At 39.2% G+C, this 13,288-nt stretch overlaps 1 protein-coding gene across 1 annotated transcript in view; it reads right to left on the reverse strand.

Moving 5' to 3' along the window:
- The window catches only part of dnah5 (dynein axonemal heavy chain 5), a 93,726-nt gene that overhangs the window by 50,005 nt on the left and 30,433 nt on the right, over positions 1 to 13,288 (reverse strand). The window contains exons 38-44 of the mRNA XM_023331275.1: positions 12,505 to 12,717; positions 12,116 to 12,340; positions 11,111 to 11,283; positions 9,406 to 9,476; positions 4,371 to 4,478; positions 4,068 to 4,255; positions 1,964 to 2,158 (exon numbers count right to left, since the gene is read on the reverse strand). Of these exons, the coding sequence (XP_023187043.1) occupies positions 1,964 to 2,158; positions 4,068 to 4,255; positions 4,371 to 4,478; positions 9,406 to 9,476; positions 11,111 to 11,283; positions 12,116 to 12,340; positions 12,505 to 12,717 (1,173 nt within the window). The remainder of the gene's footprint in view (positions 1 to 1,963; positions 2,159 to 4,067; positions 4,256 to 4,370; positions 4,479 to 9,405; positions 9,477 to 11,110; positions 11,284 to 12,115; positions 12,341 to 12,504; positions 12,718 to 13,288) is intronic.

Raw genomic sequence — 13,288 nt, forward strand, 5'->3', positions numbered from 1 at the left:
ACCCCTCTGTTTTGGTCCCTCGCTCGGCTGCTTTCGATCAGTTTGTGCCTGTGACTGTCGCACTTTTAGAGGACGCGGTTGGCCATATTAAGCCATCAGGCTCCCCTCGTGATCCTGTCCCTCCACGATTTTTTAAAGATATCTTATCTAGCATAGGGCAGCCTGTTCTTGCAATTATAAATAGCAGTCTGTCATCAGGTGTGGTCCCTGCTAGTTTTAAACATGCAGTAGTGCAACCACTGCTTAAAAAACCTGGCCTTGATCAAACTGTTCTGGCTAATTATCGGCCTATTTCGAAGCTGCCTTTTCTTTCTAAGGTTTTAGAAAAACTCGTGTACTGTCAGCTGAAACAGTTTTTAGATTACAATGGCATTCTGGAGGTTTTCCAGTCAGGTTTTAAAACTCTTCATAGCACAGAATCTGCTTTAATAAGAGTTTTTAATGACATCCTTCTTTCATGTGATTCTGGTAACCATGTTGTTCTGATTTTACTTGACCTAACTGCTGCCTTTGATACAGTAGACCACGACATTTTAATATCACGATTATACCACGTTGTAGGTATTGGTGGCACTGTTCTTAAATGGTTCAGGTCTTACCTGGAGGAGAGAACAATCTCGGTCAAGATTGGTGACTCTGAATCATCTACTGCTTCAATGCCTTATGGCGTCCCACAGGGCTCCATTCTGGGCCCACTGCTTTTCTCTCTTTATTTACTGCCTCTGGGTTCTGTCCTCAGGAAACATGGGATTTCGTTTCATTGTTACGCTGATGATTGTCAGATTTATTTGCCCCTGAAGCAAAAGGATGTACATTCTATCAAACATCTCCTGGCATGTCTAGGTGATATTAAAGCTTGGTTGGCCTTGAACTTTTTAAATTTTAATGAAAACAAAACAGAGGTGATGGTGTTTGGACCCAGTGGCTCCTGTGAGTCCTCCTCTGTTGACCTGGGACCCTTGGAGGTTTATTTTAAACCTGTTATTACAGATCTTGGTTTTAAGGTGGACAGTGATTTTAAATTGGATAGCCAAATCAGAGCCGTGGTTAAGTCCAGCTTTTATCATTTAAGGCGATTGGCGTCAGTGAAATCTTTTCTTTCCAGGCAGCATTTTGAAACAGTGATCCATGCTTTTATTTCAACTCGATTGGATTACTGTAACGCACTTTATCTGGGAGTTAGTCAGTCGCTGCTCTCACGTCTGCAGCTAGTACAGAATGCTGCTGCACGACTGCTGACAGGAACTCGAAAGAGGGAACACGTGACCCCTGTCCTGGCCTCACTTCACTGGCTGCCGGTATATTTTAGGATTCATTTTAAAATTCTTATGTTTGTTTTTAAATCACTACATAATCTTGCCCCGGCTTACCTCTCTGAGCTTCTTCACCCATACATACCTTATCGGTCTCTTAGGTCCGCAGATCAGCTGCTTTTGGAGGTACCGAGATCAAGAAGGAAGCTCAGAGGGGACAGGGCTTTCTCTGTCATGGGCCCCAAATTATGGAACAACTTGCCTTTGGAGGTCAGGGAGGCCCCTTCACTGTCCACTTTTAAAGCTCGTCTTAAAACCCATCTATTTTATTTGGCTTTTAACTCTAGCGGGATCTAGTTTTAAATTGTATGTTTGTTTGTTTTTTTTGTTTGTTTTTAAACTGTAAGTTTTTATTTTATGTTTTTTTTATTGTTATGTTGTGTTTTGATGTACAGCACTTTGTATCAGCTGTGGTTGTTTTAAAGTGCTTTATAAATAAAGTTGGTATGGTATGGTATGGTAATACCTTCAAAATTTCAAACTTTGCATTTCAAAGTTTCTATATTCACTCAAGATCTTTTACCCTTCTTGGATCACATGTAAATGGCAAAATATTATGAATTAGTCAAAGATAACCAATATTGACACATATGACAAATGTTATATGAAGTCTTTCATTCACCTTTGGCACGGCTTGTACAACGTTTTACCTGTTTCGAAAGCTGCTCTTCACACAACTTGTAAAGTGTGAAGAATTTGCGAGCCAACTCCATGTTGTCTATAAATCCACAGCTGGCCAGTTTTACTCTAATAATGATCTGGCGGTCAGGAACCATCATGGCTACAGATCGGAAGTTGATTTTTAGGTTTTCTGGAAGCTCCTGGCGACCTGCATAACCTGGGTTCTAGTTATGCAGAACAAAAAGAAGCCATAATCCAAGAGTGAATAATGTCACATACATGGATATACAATTCAATATGTACATTTCAGATCTTAGTGGTAAAGACAACTACAAAAATAATAATTGTACGGATATAGGAACAATACAAGCATCAAAATAGGGAGCTTAATACTTATATATTGAATGACCTTCTGTGTATAGCAATGCATTTTGCCATTTATAAACAATCCTTCAAAATTATTGGACCCTTGGTAAAAATATTCAAAAAATTGTTCAAATAAACTAATCTTTCATTGCAATAGCATGTTCTCCCAATAAAAAAAGCCCAAAATTATTCTCTATTAGCAAATTGTTAAGCTTTTGCTTTTACCTCTTATTCTCCTCACTGTACATGATACCAGGTATGCCACCGTTCCTATTATCTTAAACATTTTAATTAATAACCTGACAAAGTTTGTTAAGGATCAACTGTCTTATGACTTGCCTAAAACTGAATGGCATGTACTCTTCCCTTTCCCATTTTGAAGATATACTAAGAGAAATTTCCCTCAATGTCAGGTTCATAGTGTAAATCAAAAGCTCTTTAACAAAATTAAAGCATAAATTCTGAAATGGTTCTGCTATAATTATGTTATAAGCTTTATTAGTGGTCCCACCTGCTGTGGTTTGTAACAATAGAAAAAATGTACTCGATAGAATGGATATGTGCCATTTCTCAGAGTGAACTTGAGTGACTGCAATAAATTTTGAAGTGACTTTGTAATTTTTTGGCACATATGTATCCAAACCACTAGTAAATGTGGAGAGCTCCATATATAACAACACACAATGTCTTCATAATAGAGCTTATGTAATCAAGGATGAAGTTAAAACTTTTGAATCTTGGAAATTCAGTTTCTTCTAGCTAGTGTTCTGGCTTTTATTCCCAAAGGACACATCTTAAAGCATCTTTTTTACATAACTTGTCTTTGATTATTGCACACCCCCGCACACACACACACACACACACACACACACACACACACATATAGAGCAAGAGAGAAAGAGCAAGGAAGATATAAAATTATCTTTAACCACACTAATGCTGCTGTGTTTATCTAATAAGATGTATTGAGTCTGCAAAATGGTGGACTCTGTTGAAATGTGACAGAAGCTAAAACATATTTAATTCTACTCATTTCTCATTCAGTCCCTCAGTTTGTTATTGATTATATAATTTCAATTGAAGGCCGTGCCTCCAGGGTGGAATAAAATTAGAATTTATGCTGTTAATTCAGCTTTTAAGTTAAGGAATTGTTTAATTCTGTCCAACCATGCAACAAGGGGTATATTTTCTTGCTTTACTCTTATTGCTTAAAAGTCTTCAGCCAGATCCATAAAACAAGGCTTGAATTTCAAATTTAATTTCTACACAGACTGTAGTTATGAGAATCAATTGAAAACATAGATCACAAAACATTCCTCATATTGCGAGGGAAGTGTAAAATATATTCTAACTTCACATCCCCTCAACCAATTAAAAGGTTAATTATTATGGAGAGTAAAATCCACGACAATTCTCTGGAAATGCTAACAATCAGAAGTTATGGTAGCAATTTATAGCATTATTATTTGGCTTCATGCCTTACTCTCTGTTCTCCCACAAAGAACCATAGCTTGCCTTAGGGAGAGAGTTCAGCAGAAAACATCTGCCTGGACTGCAAAACAGAGCAGGATCAATACCAAGCTGGACATTGATCAAATCAGACAGATTGAAAAGGACGAAAAAGTTAGGTTAGCAGACAGCTGAGTTTGAGTAAGCCAAAGCACTATAAGAAATTTAGTCACTGATCTTTTTCAGTTGACTTGACAGATAACGCCTTGTTGAATTGAGTTACAATGGATTGCTAATGAGTATGATAGATTTACCTACCATGGTAAGGAAGATGCCAAACTCAGGATTCATGTCAACATTGTCTCCATCAGTGAAGACAAAGTTTTTGCGGCGCTCTTTTTTGCATGTAAGAACTATTGCAATCTGCTGGGCTGCCACCGACAGAACTGGGAGGTCAATGCGATTAAATTCATCAAAGCATCCCCAAGAACCAGACTGAGCCAGACCTAGAAATAACACAGAGCTTAGTCATTCTATTATTATTATTATAAGTAATTTGTAAAAAAATCAATCTGGAAACCTCTAACTATTACATGCATTATTCAGCTTTATAACATTTACCCTTGAATATTCTTCCCAAGCCTCTGAAATCCATCTGATCAGAGCAATTGAAGACCACAACATATTTGCCCAGACAGCGACCCATGTCCTTTATGGTCTCCGTCTTACCTAATAAGAAAAAGAAAAAAAAAACAACCTAACTTCCAAAAATGAAATACACTAGAGCAGGGGTGTCAAACTCCAGTCCTCAAGGGCCGGTGTCCTGCAACTTTTAGATGTGCCTCTGCTGCACCACATCTGAACAGAATAACTAGGTCATTAGCAAGGCTCTGGAGAACTGAACTACACAAGAAGGAGGTAATTAAGTAATTTCATTCCAGTGTTTTGTACCTGTGGCACATGTAAAAACTGCAGGACACCTACCCTTGAGGACTAGAGTTTGATACCTGTGCACTAAAGGGTTCACAAGTATTTATACCCCTTGACATGATTCACGTTTTGTGAACCTACCACCACAAACTTCAATGTATTTTATTGTTTTGTGTGCTCAACCAACTCAAAGTTGAGCAAAAGAGTGGCAATGTTTTTACAAATCGTTTGACTGAAAAGGTTTAATTTAAAAACAACTGTAAAAGATGGCAAAAGAAAGCAGTTTTGTGTCATTTTTATGTCAAATTGTTACAATGATTGTGTTCTATTGAAGACTATTGAATCTGTTCTCTATGTGCCTTAGTCTGACTGCATCGAGCCCTCCCCTGCGGCCTGTGAAGGCTTTCTGTGTGAGGATTTGAGTTTTCTTTGTGTTTATTTTAGTTTTCTGTGTCTATTGAGTCTCTGTTTTGTCCTGTCTACTCCTTGATTGTTCCCAGCTGTGTCTCGTTCCCTGATTACCCTCTGTGTATTTAATCCCACCCATGTTCCTTGTTTCTCGTCGGGTCCTTGTCTAATCTGTCTTGCCGTCTAGTTTGTCAAGCCATCTTGTCTTTCGTCAAGTCTGTCATCAGTATGTTTTTTTTTTTTTTCCATTTTTTTCTCCGAAGAGTTTTTGCGGTGCTAGTGGCTCGTATTTTTTTTTTCGACAGCAGGCAGACAGGAAGGAGGGTGAGGAGAGGGGGGAAGACATGGGGCAAAGGTCGTCGGGACCGGGAGTCAAACCCGCGACGTCCGCGTCGAGGACTAAGGCCTCCAAACGTGGGGCACGCTAACCCCCTGTGCCACCACAGCACGCTCCATGTTTTTTGATAGTAACCGGTTGCTACCAGTTTTGAGCCTTAGCCTTCTGCTCATTCTGTGCTGCCTGGACTTTTGGATTATTTATGTACTATTCATCATTAAATCATCACTTCTATCATCTCAACCTGGGTCCACAACATCTTCCTCACATCTCTACTATGGCAAATCATGACATTCTGCATTTTATAATATATACACTGCTCAAAAAAATAAAGGGAACACTTAAACAACACAATATAACTCCAAATAAATCAAACTTCTGTGAAATCAAACTGTCCACTTAGGAAGCAACACTGATTGACAATCAATTTCACCTGCTGTTGTGCAAATGGAATAGACAACAGGTGGAAATTATTGGCTATTAGCAAGACACACTCAATAAAGGAGTGGTTCTGCAGTTGGGACCACAGACCACTTCTCAGTACCTATGCTGTCTGGCTGATGTTTTGGTCAGTTTTGAATGTTGGTGGTGCTTTCACACTCGTGGTAGCATGAGACGGACTCCACAACCCACACAAGTGGCTCAGGTAGTGCAGCTCATCCAGGATGGCACATCAATGTGAGCTGTGGCAAGAAGGTTTGCTGTGTCTGTCAGTGTAGTGTCCAGAGGCTGGAGGCGCTACCAGGAGACAGGCCAGTACACCAGGAGACATGGAGGAGGCTGTAGGAGGGCAACAACCCAGCAGCAGGACCGCTACCTCCGCCTTTGTGCAAGAAGGAACAGGAGGAGCACTGCCAGAGCCCTGCAAAATGACCTCCAGCAGGCCACAAATGTGCATGTGTCTGCACAAACGGTTAGAAACCGACTCCATGAGGATGGTATGAGGGCCTGACGTCCACAGATGGGGGTTGTGCTCACAGCCCAACACCGTGCAGGACGCTTGGCATTTGCCAGAGAACACCAGGATTGGCAAATTCGCCACTGGCGCCTTGTGCTCTTCACAGATGAAAGCAGGTTCACACTGAGCACACGTGACAGACGTGACAGAGTCTGGAGACGCCGTGGAGAGCGGTCTGCTGCCTGCAACATCCTTCAGCATGACCGGTTTGGCAGTGGGTCAGTAATGGTGTGGGGTGGCATTTCATTGGAGGGCCGCACAGCCCTCCATGTGCTCACCAGAGGTAGCCTGACTGCCATTAGGTACCGAGATGAGATCCTCAGACTCCTTGTGAGACCATATGCTGGTGCGGTTGGCCCTGGGTTCCTCCTAATGCAGGACAATGCTAGACCTCATGTGGCTGGAGTGTGTCAGCAGTTCCTGCAAGATGAAGGCCTTGAAGCTATGGACTGGCCAGCCCGTTCCCCAGACCTGAATCCGATTGAGCACATCTGGGACATCATGTCTCGCTCCATACACCAACGTCACGTTGCACCACAGACTGTCCAGGAGTTGGCGGATGCTTTAGTCCAGGTCTGGGAGGAGATCCCTCAGGAGACCATCCGCCACCTCATCAGGAGCATGCCCAGGCGTTGTAGGGAGGTCATACAGGCACGTGGAGGCCACATACAATACTGAGCCTCATTTTGACTTGTTTTAAGGACATTACATTAAAGTTGGATCAGCGTGTAGTGTTATTTCACTTTAATTTTGTGTGTGGCTCCAAATCCAGGCCTCCATTGGTTAATAAATTTGATTTCCATTGATGATTTTTGTGTGATTTTGTTGTAAGCACATTCAACTTTGTACAGAACAAAGTATTCAATGAGAATATTTCTTTCATTCAGATCTAGGATGTGTTATTTGAGTGTTCCCTTTATTTTTTTGAGCAGTGTATATATATATATATATATATATACATATATATATATATATACAGAAGGTCTCCTCTGTCAGAGCTCAAATCTCTCTTTTTGCTCACAATCCCTCAATCTCAGTTCCCTGCTCTGCTGTCTTCAACAAGTTTGAGCTTGTGACAGCGCCCTCACTACAAGTGATGGTCATTTCAAGCCCACACGGCCTCCAAACAATACTGTCCCTAACTGACTAATTAAAAAGGTTTTACTCACAATTGCAACTCTGATTCTTAAACTGGTAAATTAGTTTGCTGTAGGGCGTGGTCCCTAGGGATTTCAAATATGCAGCAATAGAGAAAGAAACAGCACTAAATCCTACAGCTCTTACTAACTACAGGCCTATCTCCAAATTACCTTTTCTTTTGAAAGTTTTTCAAACAATAGTGCAGTCAATTAATGGGCTTTCTGGAGAGAATAATTTTTTTAGAGATTTACCCATCCTAGATTTAAATCTTTACACAGTACAGAATAAAAGTTTTAATTACATATTTTCAACCACTGATCTCAGCAACTGTTGTTCTTATGATTTTAGGTCTGACAGTTGCATTTGATACAGTGAGTTATGGCATCTTACTCTTGCTTGGAGCAGGGGATGGGCATCAAGGACATAGCAGTACTTGGCAAAGCTTTTAACATCAGTATGATCATGTATCCTGCTGTGATCCTCTATTGTGTGGTGTCCCATCGGGCTCAGCTCTAGGCAGCTCTTCTCCTTTTATTTTCTCCCACTTGCTTTTCACTTTTATGTAGATTACAACCAGATTTGTATGCCTTTAAAAAAAAAGGCGAATAGTCTGTGCACCCACTACATCATCACTGCATTGATGACATTCAAGCCCAGATGGCACCTCACCTTTTAAAATTCAGTGAGAAAAAAGAAAAAAGAAAAAAAAAAGCAGAATTGGTTTTTGGTAAACCCACTGAGAGCCTCAACGTGATTCTTTAGCTCAGGATATTAAGCCGATTGTCTCAAATCTTTAGACCCGAACTGGACCCCGATTATAAATTTGACAGACTACGGTTGTTGTAAAATCAAGCTTTTTCTAGTTGAGGCAGTTAGCTAAATGGGATAGTTTCACACATTCAGAGGCTGAAATTTTAAAAAATATATTTAAGACAGAGAATTGTTAAACATCAGGTTTCAAGCCTTGTAGCTAATGTTCAATCAGAATTAGGGATGGGTTGTGACTGGGCCATTCTGCAACATGAATATGTTTTGATTTGAACCAATAAATTGTTGTTTTGGATTTATAGGTTCTGTTGTTGTTTTGCTTGAAGGTAAATAAAACGTCCACCCCAGTGTCAAGCTTTAAAAGTTTTTTCCAAGCATAGCCCTGTATTCGTTTACATCCAATTTAGCATGTCCACTGACATTTTTCTGTCAAGCAAGGCAATGGATATCTTCAGCACATCTTATGATTTTGTCTTCCAACAGATTTTCTTTCTTTGCCACTAATCTACAAAGGTTCAAAACATTGAGGTACTATTTTACAACCTAATAACCTAACCATGTGTTAAAATTCTCCACAACTTTATTGCTGGATTGTCTACTAAGTTCTTTTCGTGATGCAGTTTGTTTGCTCTGTACTCCAAATAACCGCTGAGGTCTTCACAGAGGAAGGGGGGCTGGTGTCCATGTCCATTGGGAGGGAGGCGAGGTATACCCTGGACAGGTCACTAGTCCATCGCAATAATACAATGAATAGAATAGAAATACATACGTATGTATGTATACGTATGTCTGTGTGTATCTTTTTTTAAGTGGTTCACAGATTAGATGCGTTTTACTTTTTAACCTGTTGCAGCTCCACATTTAGGTATTTTATAGGGTTGGTACCCTGCATGGCTCTGAAATGGGTAAAATCTGACATTTTTTGCAAGCTAAAGAAAATCTGAAACTATAAATTATCACAAGAGGTTGGTTACTTTTTTCTATTTCTTCATATTTTACTAAACCTTCCTTAAGAATAATCAAGGACCTTCTTCACTGATAACACTTTCTTCAGGCTAGATCTTTGTATTTATCACAGTGCCATGTCTGTAACCATGCTGTTGTTTCAGTCTTACCTGTGCCTGCAGGACCAGCAGGAGCTCCACCCATGCTCATACCAAGAGCCTGAGCTAAGGTGATGTAACATCTGAGCAAAAATAGGCAAACACAAATATACAAGTATTAATTTTATCGGTAAAGGAAGCTTTTATGATTAAAAGATAATGCATACTTAAACACTTTTTTTTCTCTTCACTTTGGTTAAAATCACTCAAATAATGATCCTCCACAGGAATGCTAAATGTCAAACATTTGCCAAAAGATAATTACAATGGACTACAAATGATATCTAGAAATATATTTTGTACAACTGCATAAAACAGGTTTTGTTTTATTGTTTTCTTATCCAAACCTGTTTTCTCCAATTATAAATTTATCTTTATAAACTGAAGGAGTTGAAGGGAAAATCAAGAACAGGGAGATGTTAAAAAAATAAACAGTGGCTGTCACAATGAGGAAAACATCAGAGCAGAACACTAATGGGGGAAATGAATAAGATACTGGCCAAGCCAATAAAATAAAGTACCAGAAGAAAGAAAAGCATCAGAGCTGCTTTGGTGCTTCCAGCCAGGAGGCCCTAATGTCACTTCTTTGGAGAGCTACTGTTAGATGTCTGCTTGTAGTTCCCTCTATGCTGCTGTCCTTTCACATCTTTGTCTCATTGTCTTGTCTCATGTTTCTTTCTGCTTCTCCTTACATTTCTCTCTGACTGTCTTCTCTCCCGCTGTGCTTTTGGTAGTTAGTCTAGTGCTTGTTGGTGCATTACTGCCTCCCCTGCTATGTCTAATTGCTTTCCTCTCTCTCTCTGTCAGTCACCTTGTCTGTCAGTGACAGGGGTGGTGATCACAGTAAAAGAATGCCCAACAGTACCCTCTAATTCATTTCCCCGATTTTCTAATTTTTAAATGGTTCAACATTTAAAATGTTTAAATGGTTGCAAATATTACATCACTCTTAAAACATCTTGGTAGTTTGTTTCTTTTCCCCTGATCTGTCCAAAATGATAAGTGCTTTTAGCACCACACCAAAAGTCAAATGTTTAAATTTCTGTCAACATCACTGATTGCCTGGCATATGCTATACAAATATATTTGCACCCTGGACAAAGACAGGGTGCAAACATTGTAAAAAAAACCCTCCAGATAAATTAATAACTTATTGGAGTGGAATAATCTCTCAATGAAAATTATAGAAAAATCTAACCTTTAATTTGAAAACAGTTATTCAGCGGAGGAAATATCTGTATATTTTAATCAAAACTCACTGGTGACACAAGTGATGGTACATCTTCTGTTAATACTTTGAACAATCCCCTTCAATCAAACAGCACCTCTCCAATACCCTTCCACAAGGTTGGAGCATGTAGTTGGAGCATATCTCTCCTAATTGTCCACATTCCTTTGTCCCCTCAAATTCTTTCTTGTCGTCTTTTTACCCCCTACTAACATGATAGAAGGTTGATTTTCTGAGTTAGCCACGAGATTCTGTCTTTATTCTTTTCTTTAACTTTTCTCTCAGTAATTGTTTTTCTGGGTTGTGCTGTCATTCACCCATCAAATGTGACATTTGATGTCTGCTGTCGACTGACAGTATATGGATAAAAATTGATATTTTGCTTGCTTCCAACTATCTGATGACTTCGGTTTTAATTTTTAATAGTTTTGGCTGCATATCATATCTCTTAATACATTTGTGTGTGTCATTCCATTGGTGTACTTTTACCTGTCAGTCAAAGGTGTAATGACAAGCCTTTCTGTGCAACCCAGGAACTCATTCTGGTAAACAAAGCATACATCGGTGATGTTGATGATCATCTTGTCTGAATCCTCATTGAAGTAGAAACGACACTGCTTCAGCCACTCAAAGTCCGTGGGGCTTTTTACATGCAACCGGCACTGTGAGGATAAGGGAAACGACAAAAAGACAAAGGGATCAGACATGAAATGATGGTGAAAAAGTCACAAAAAAACTGTTTTAGACCTTCAGGCTTAAGGTAATGTGATGCGAGACTGGAGGAAAGGCAGGAAGCCTGAGACAGCTTTTTGAGAAATAAATGATAAAAATAAAAAGATTCAGGGCAAAGTTGTGTGAAAGTAAATCAGAGGTAGACGAGAGGCAACAGTTGTACAGAATAATTTATTTATAATCTTTATTCGACCAGATTAAAGAACATCATCTGTGCTGCCTGGGAAGTGATTGGTCATTATACCATCACCATCCACATCAGCTCTTTGATGCTACTTGGAATATGAGTTATGACAACATCTCCCTTTGCAATAAATGAAGTATTCTTTAAATGAATTGAATGAATAGAATTTAAGTGAGACAGACAACAGGAATACATAAATTAGTTTCAAACAATAAAAGTAATAAAAGGAATTCTTAGTAAAAAAAAAAAAATCCATCATATCTTGTAAAACTGCAGTAATTTAACATGTCGTCAGTAATAATAGAAAGGCTGTCCTTTTTATGTGTTTTACCATTACCAAGAGCAATTAATAATGCTTTGAGGTATCTTGACAGAAACCTTTCTCTTTTACAGTTACATTTGGTAGACTGCCAACAGAGCCATTAGGAGTCCGAATAGACAATGTTCAAGTCAGTTCTGAAAAGTTGTGGATGTCTTCAGCAATCTGTTCTAATTACACACACAGTTGAGTGTACTTTATGGTCTGCCCTGTGAATGAACTGAGTTGACTTTGCTTTTATAAATCAATTATTACTCACCAGATCATCAAATATGTCCCTCTGGTGAACATGAATAGTTATGAGGGTCTCATATTTGGTCCTCTCTACAGCTTCCAGATCTCTTGTGGTCATGTCGATTAGTGTGTTGAGCAAATCCAAGAAAAGCTGGTTGGTTTTTGACATAATACGGCGATCATATCGGGCATTGGTAAGAGCCTCCTCCGCATCTCTTGTCCATATCATCTGGATACCAAGCAAGCCCACCTGCACCAAGAATATTATATTGTTAAAGAAATACAAGCATAGTTAAAAAGAAAAAAAAATCACCTTGATATTGTTACGTTTTATATATTTTATATAAATGTAAGGTTCTAGGGTGTGATTTTGGGGTTCAGCATTTATCTAAAAATTATAGTGTTTTAACTTACTTGAGCAGGGAAAGAATTTAAGAATTCAATAAGCTGGAAGCCAGAGTCCTGGATGGCCAGAGCAGCCTGTCGGATCACCAGGTGCAATGACCACTGGGATTCTTTCAGCAGAGCATTCAGCCACACTTCAACATTCCCTTCAGCCATGACAGGACGCTCCAGCTCCACAGTTTCCCCCTCACGCGATGATACAGCAAGAATCCGGTCATATATCTGAGACAGATAAATTACATTTAATAAAGACACAACTTGTTTTAATGCACAATTTCTCTTTATTCTATATAATCAATTTCTATAGAATTTGTGCATGCATTACACAAGTTGTTGTACTACATGAGTTAGTTATGAAGAATGTAGTTGTTTTCTTACCACTATGCATACAAAAGCATGTATACCTCTTTTTTCTGCATTTTTTTCTGTATAAAAGCCTTTATTTTTTTGAGGATTTATGTGACAGAGCAGCACTATCCAGTGTGACCGATAACCTTCAGAGGTCACATCATTACTAAACTGTAATGTGAACACTAAGAAGACTGAGGAACACCCTGGACAGGGCAGGTGTAAAGATACAGAAAAGTTTAAACCAGGGTTATTTTTCAGGAAAGGCGCCTAGAATTGAGCCCTGTGGGACACCACACAGAGGAACACTTTGTCACCACGACTGATGTAAAAAATTTGCTCTGTCAAGTAGTACACACATGACTTTAGCGCTATAAGACTCCAAAGTTTTTGTTCCTCCAGTCTGACTGCAAAGCTACGTATCTGTTATATAAACTACGACAGT

The sequence above is a fragment of the Xiphophorus maculatus genome, chromosome 3, assembly GCF_002775205.1.
Source record: "Xiphophorus maculatus strain JP 163 A chromosome 3, X_maculatus-5.0-male, whole genome shotgun sequence".
Taxonomy (NCBI): domain Eukaryota; kingdom Metazoa; phylum Chordata; class Actinopteri; order Cyprinodontiformes; family Poeciliidae; genus Xiphophorus; species Xiphophorus maculatus.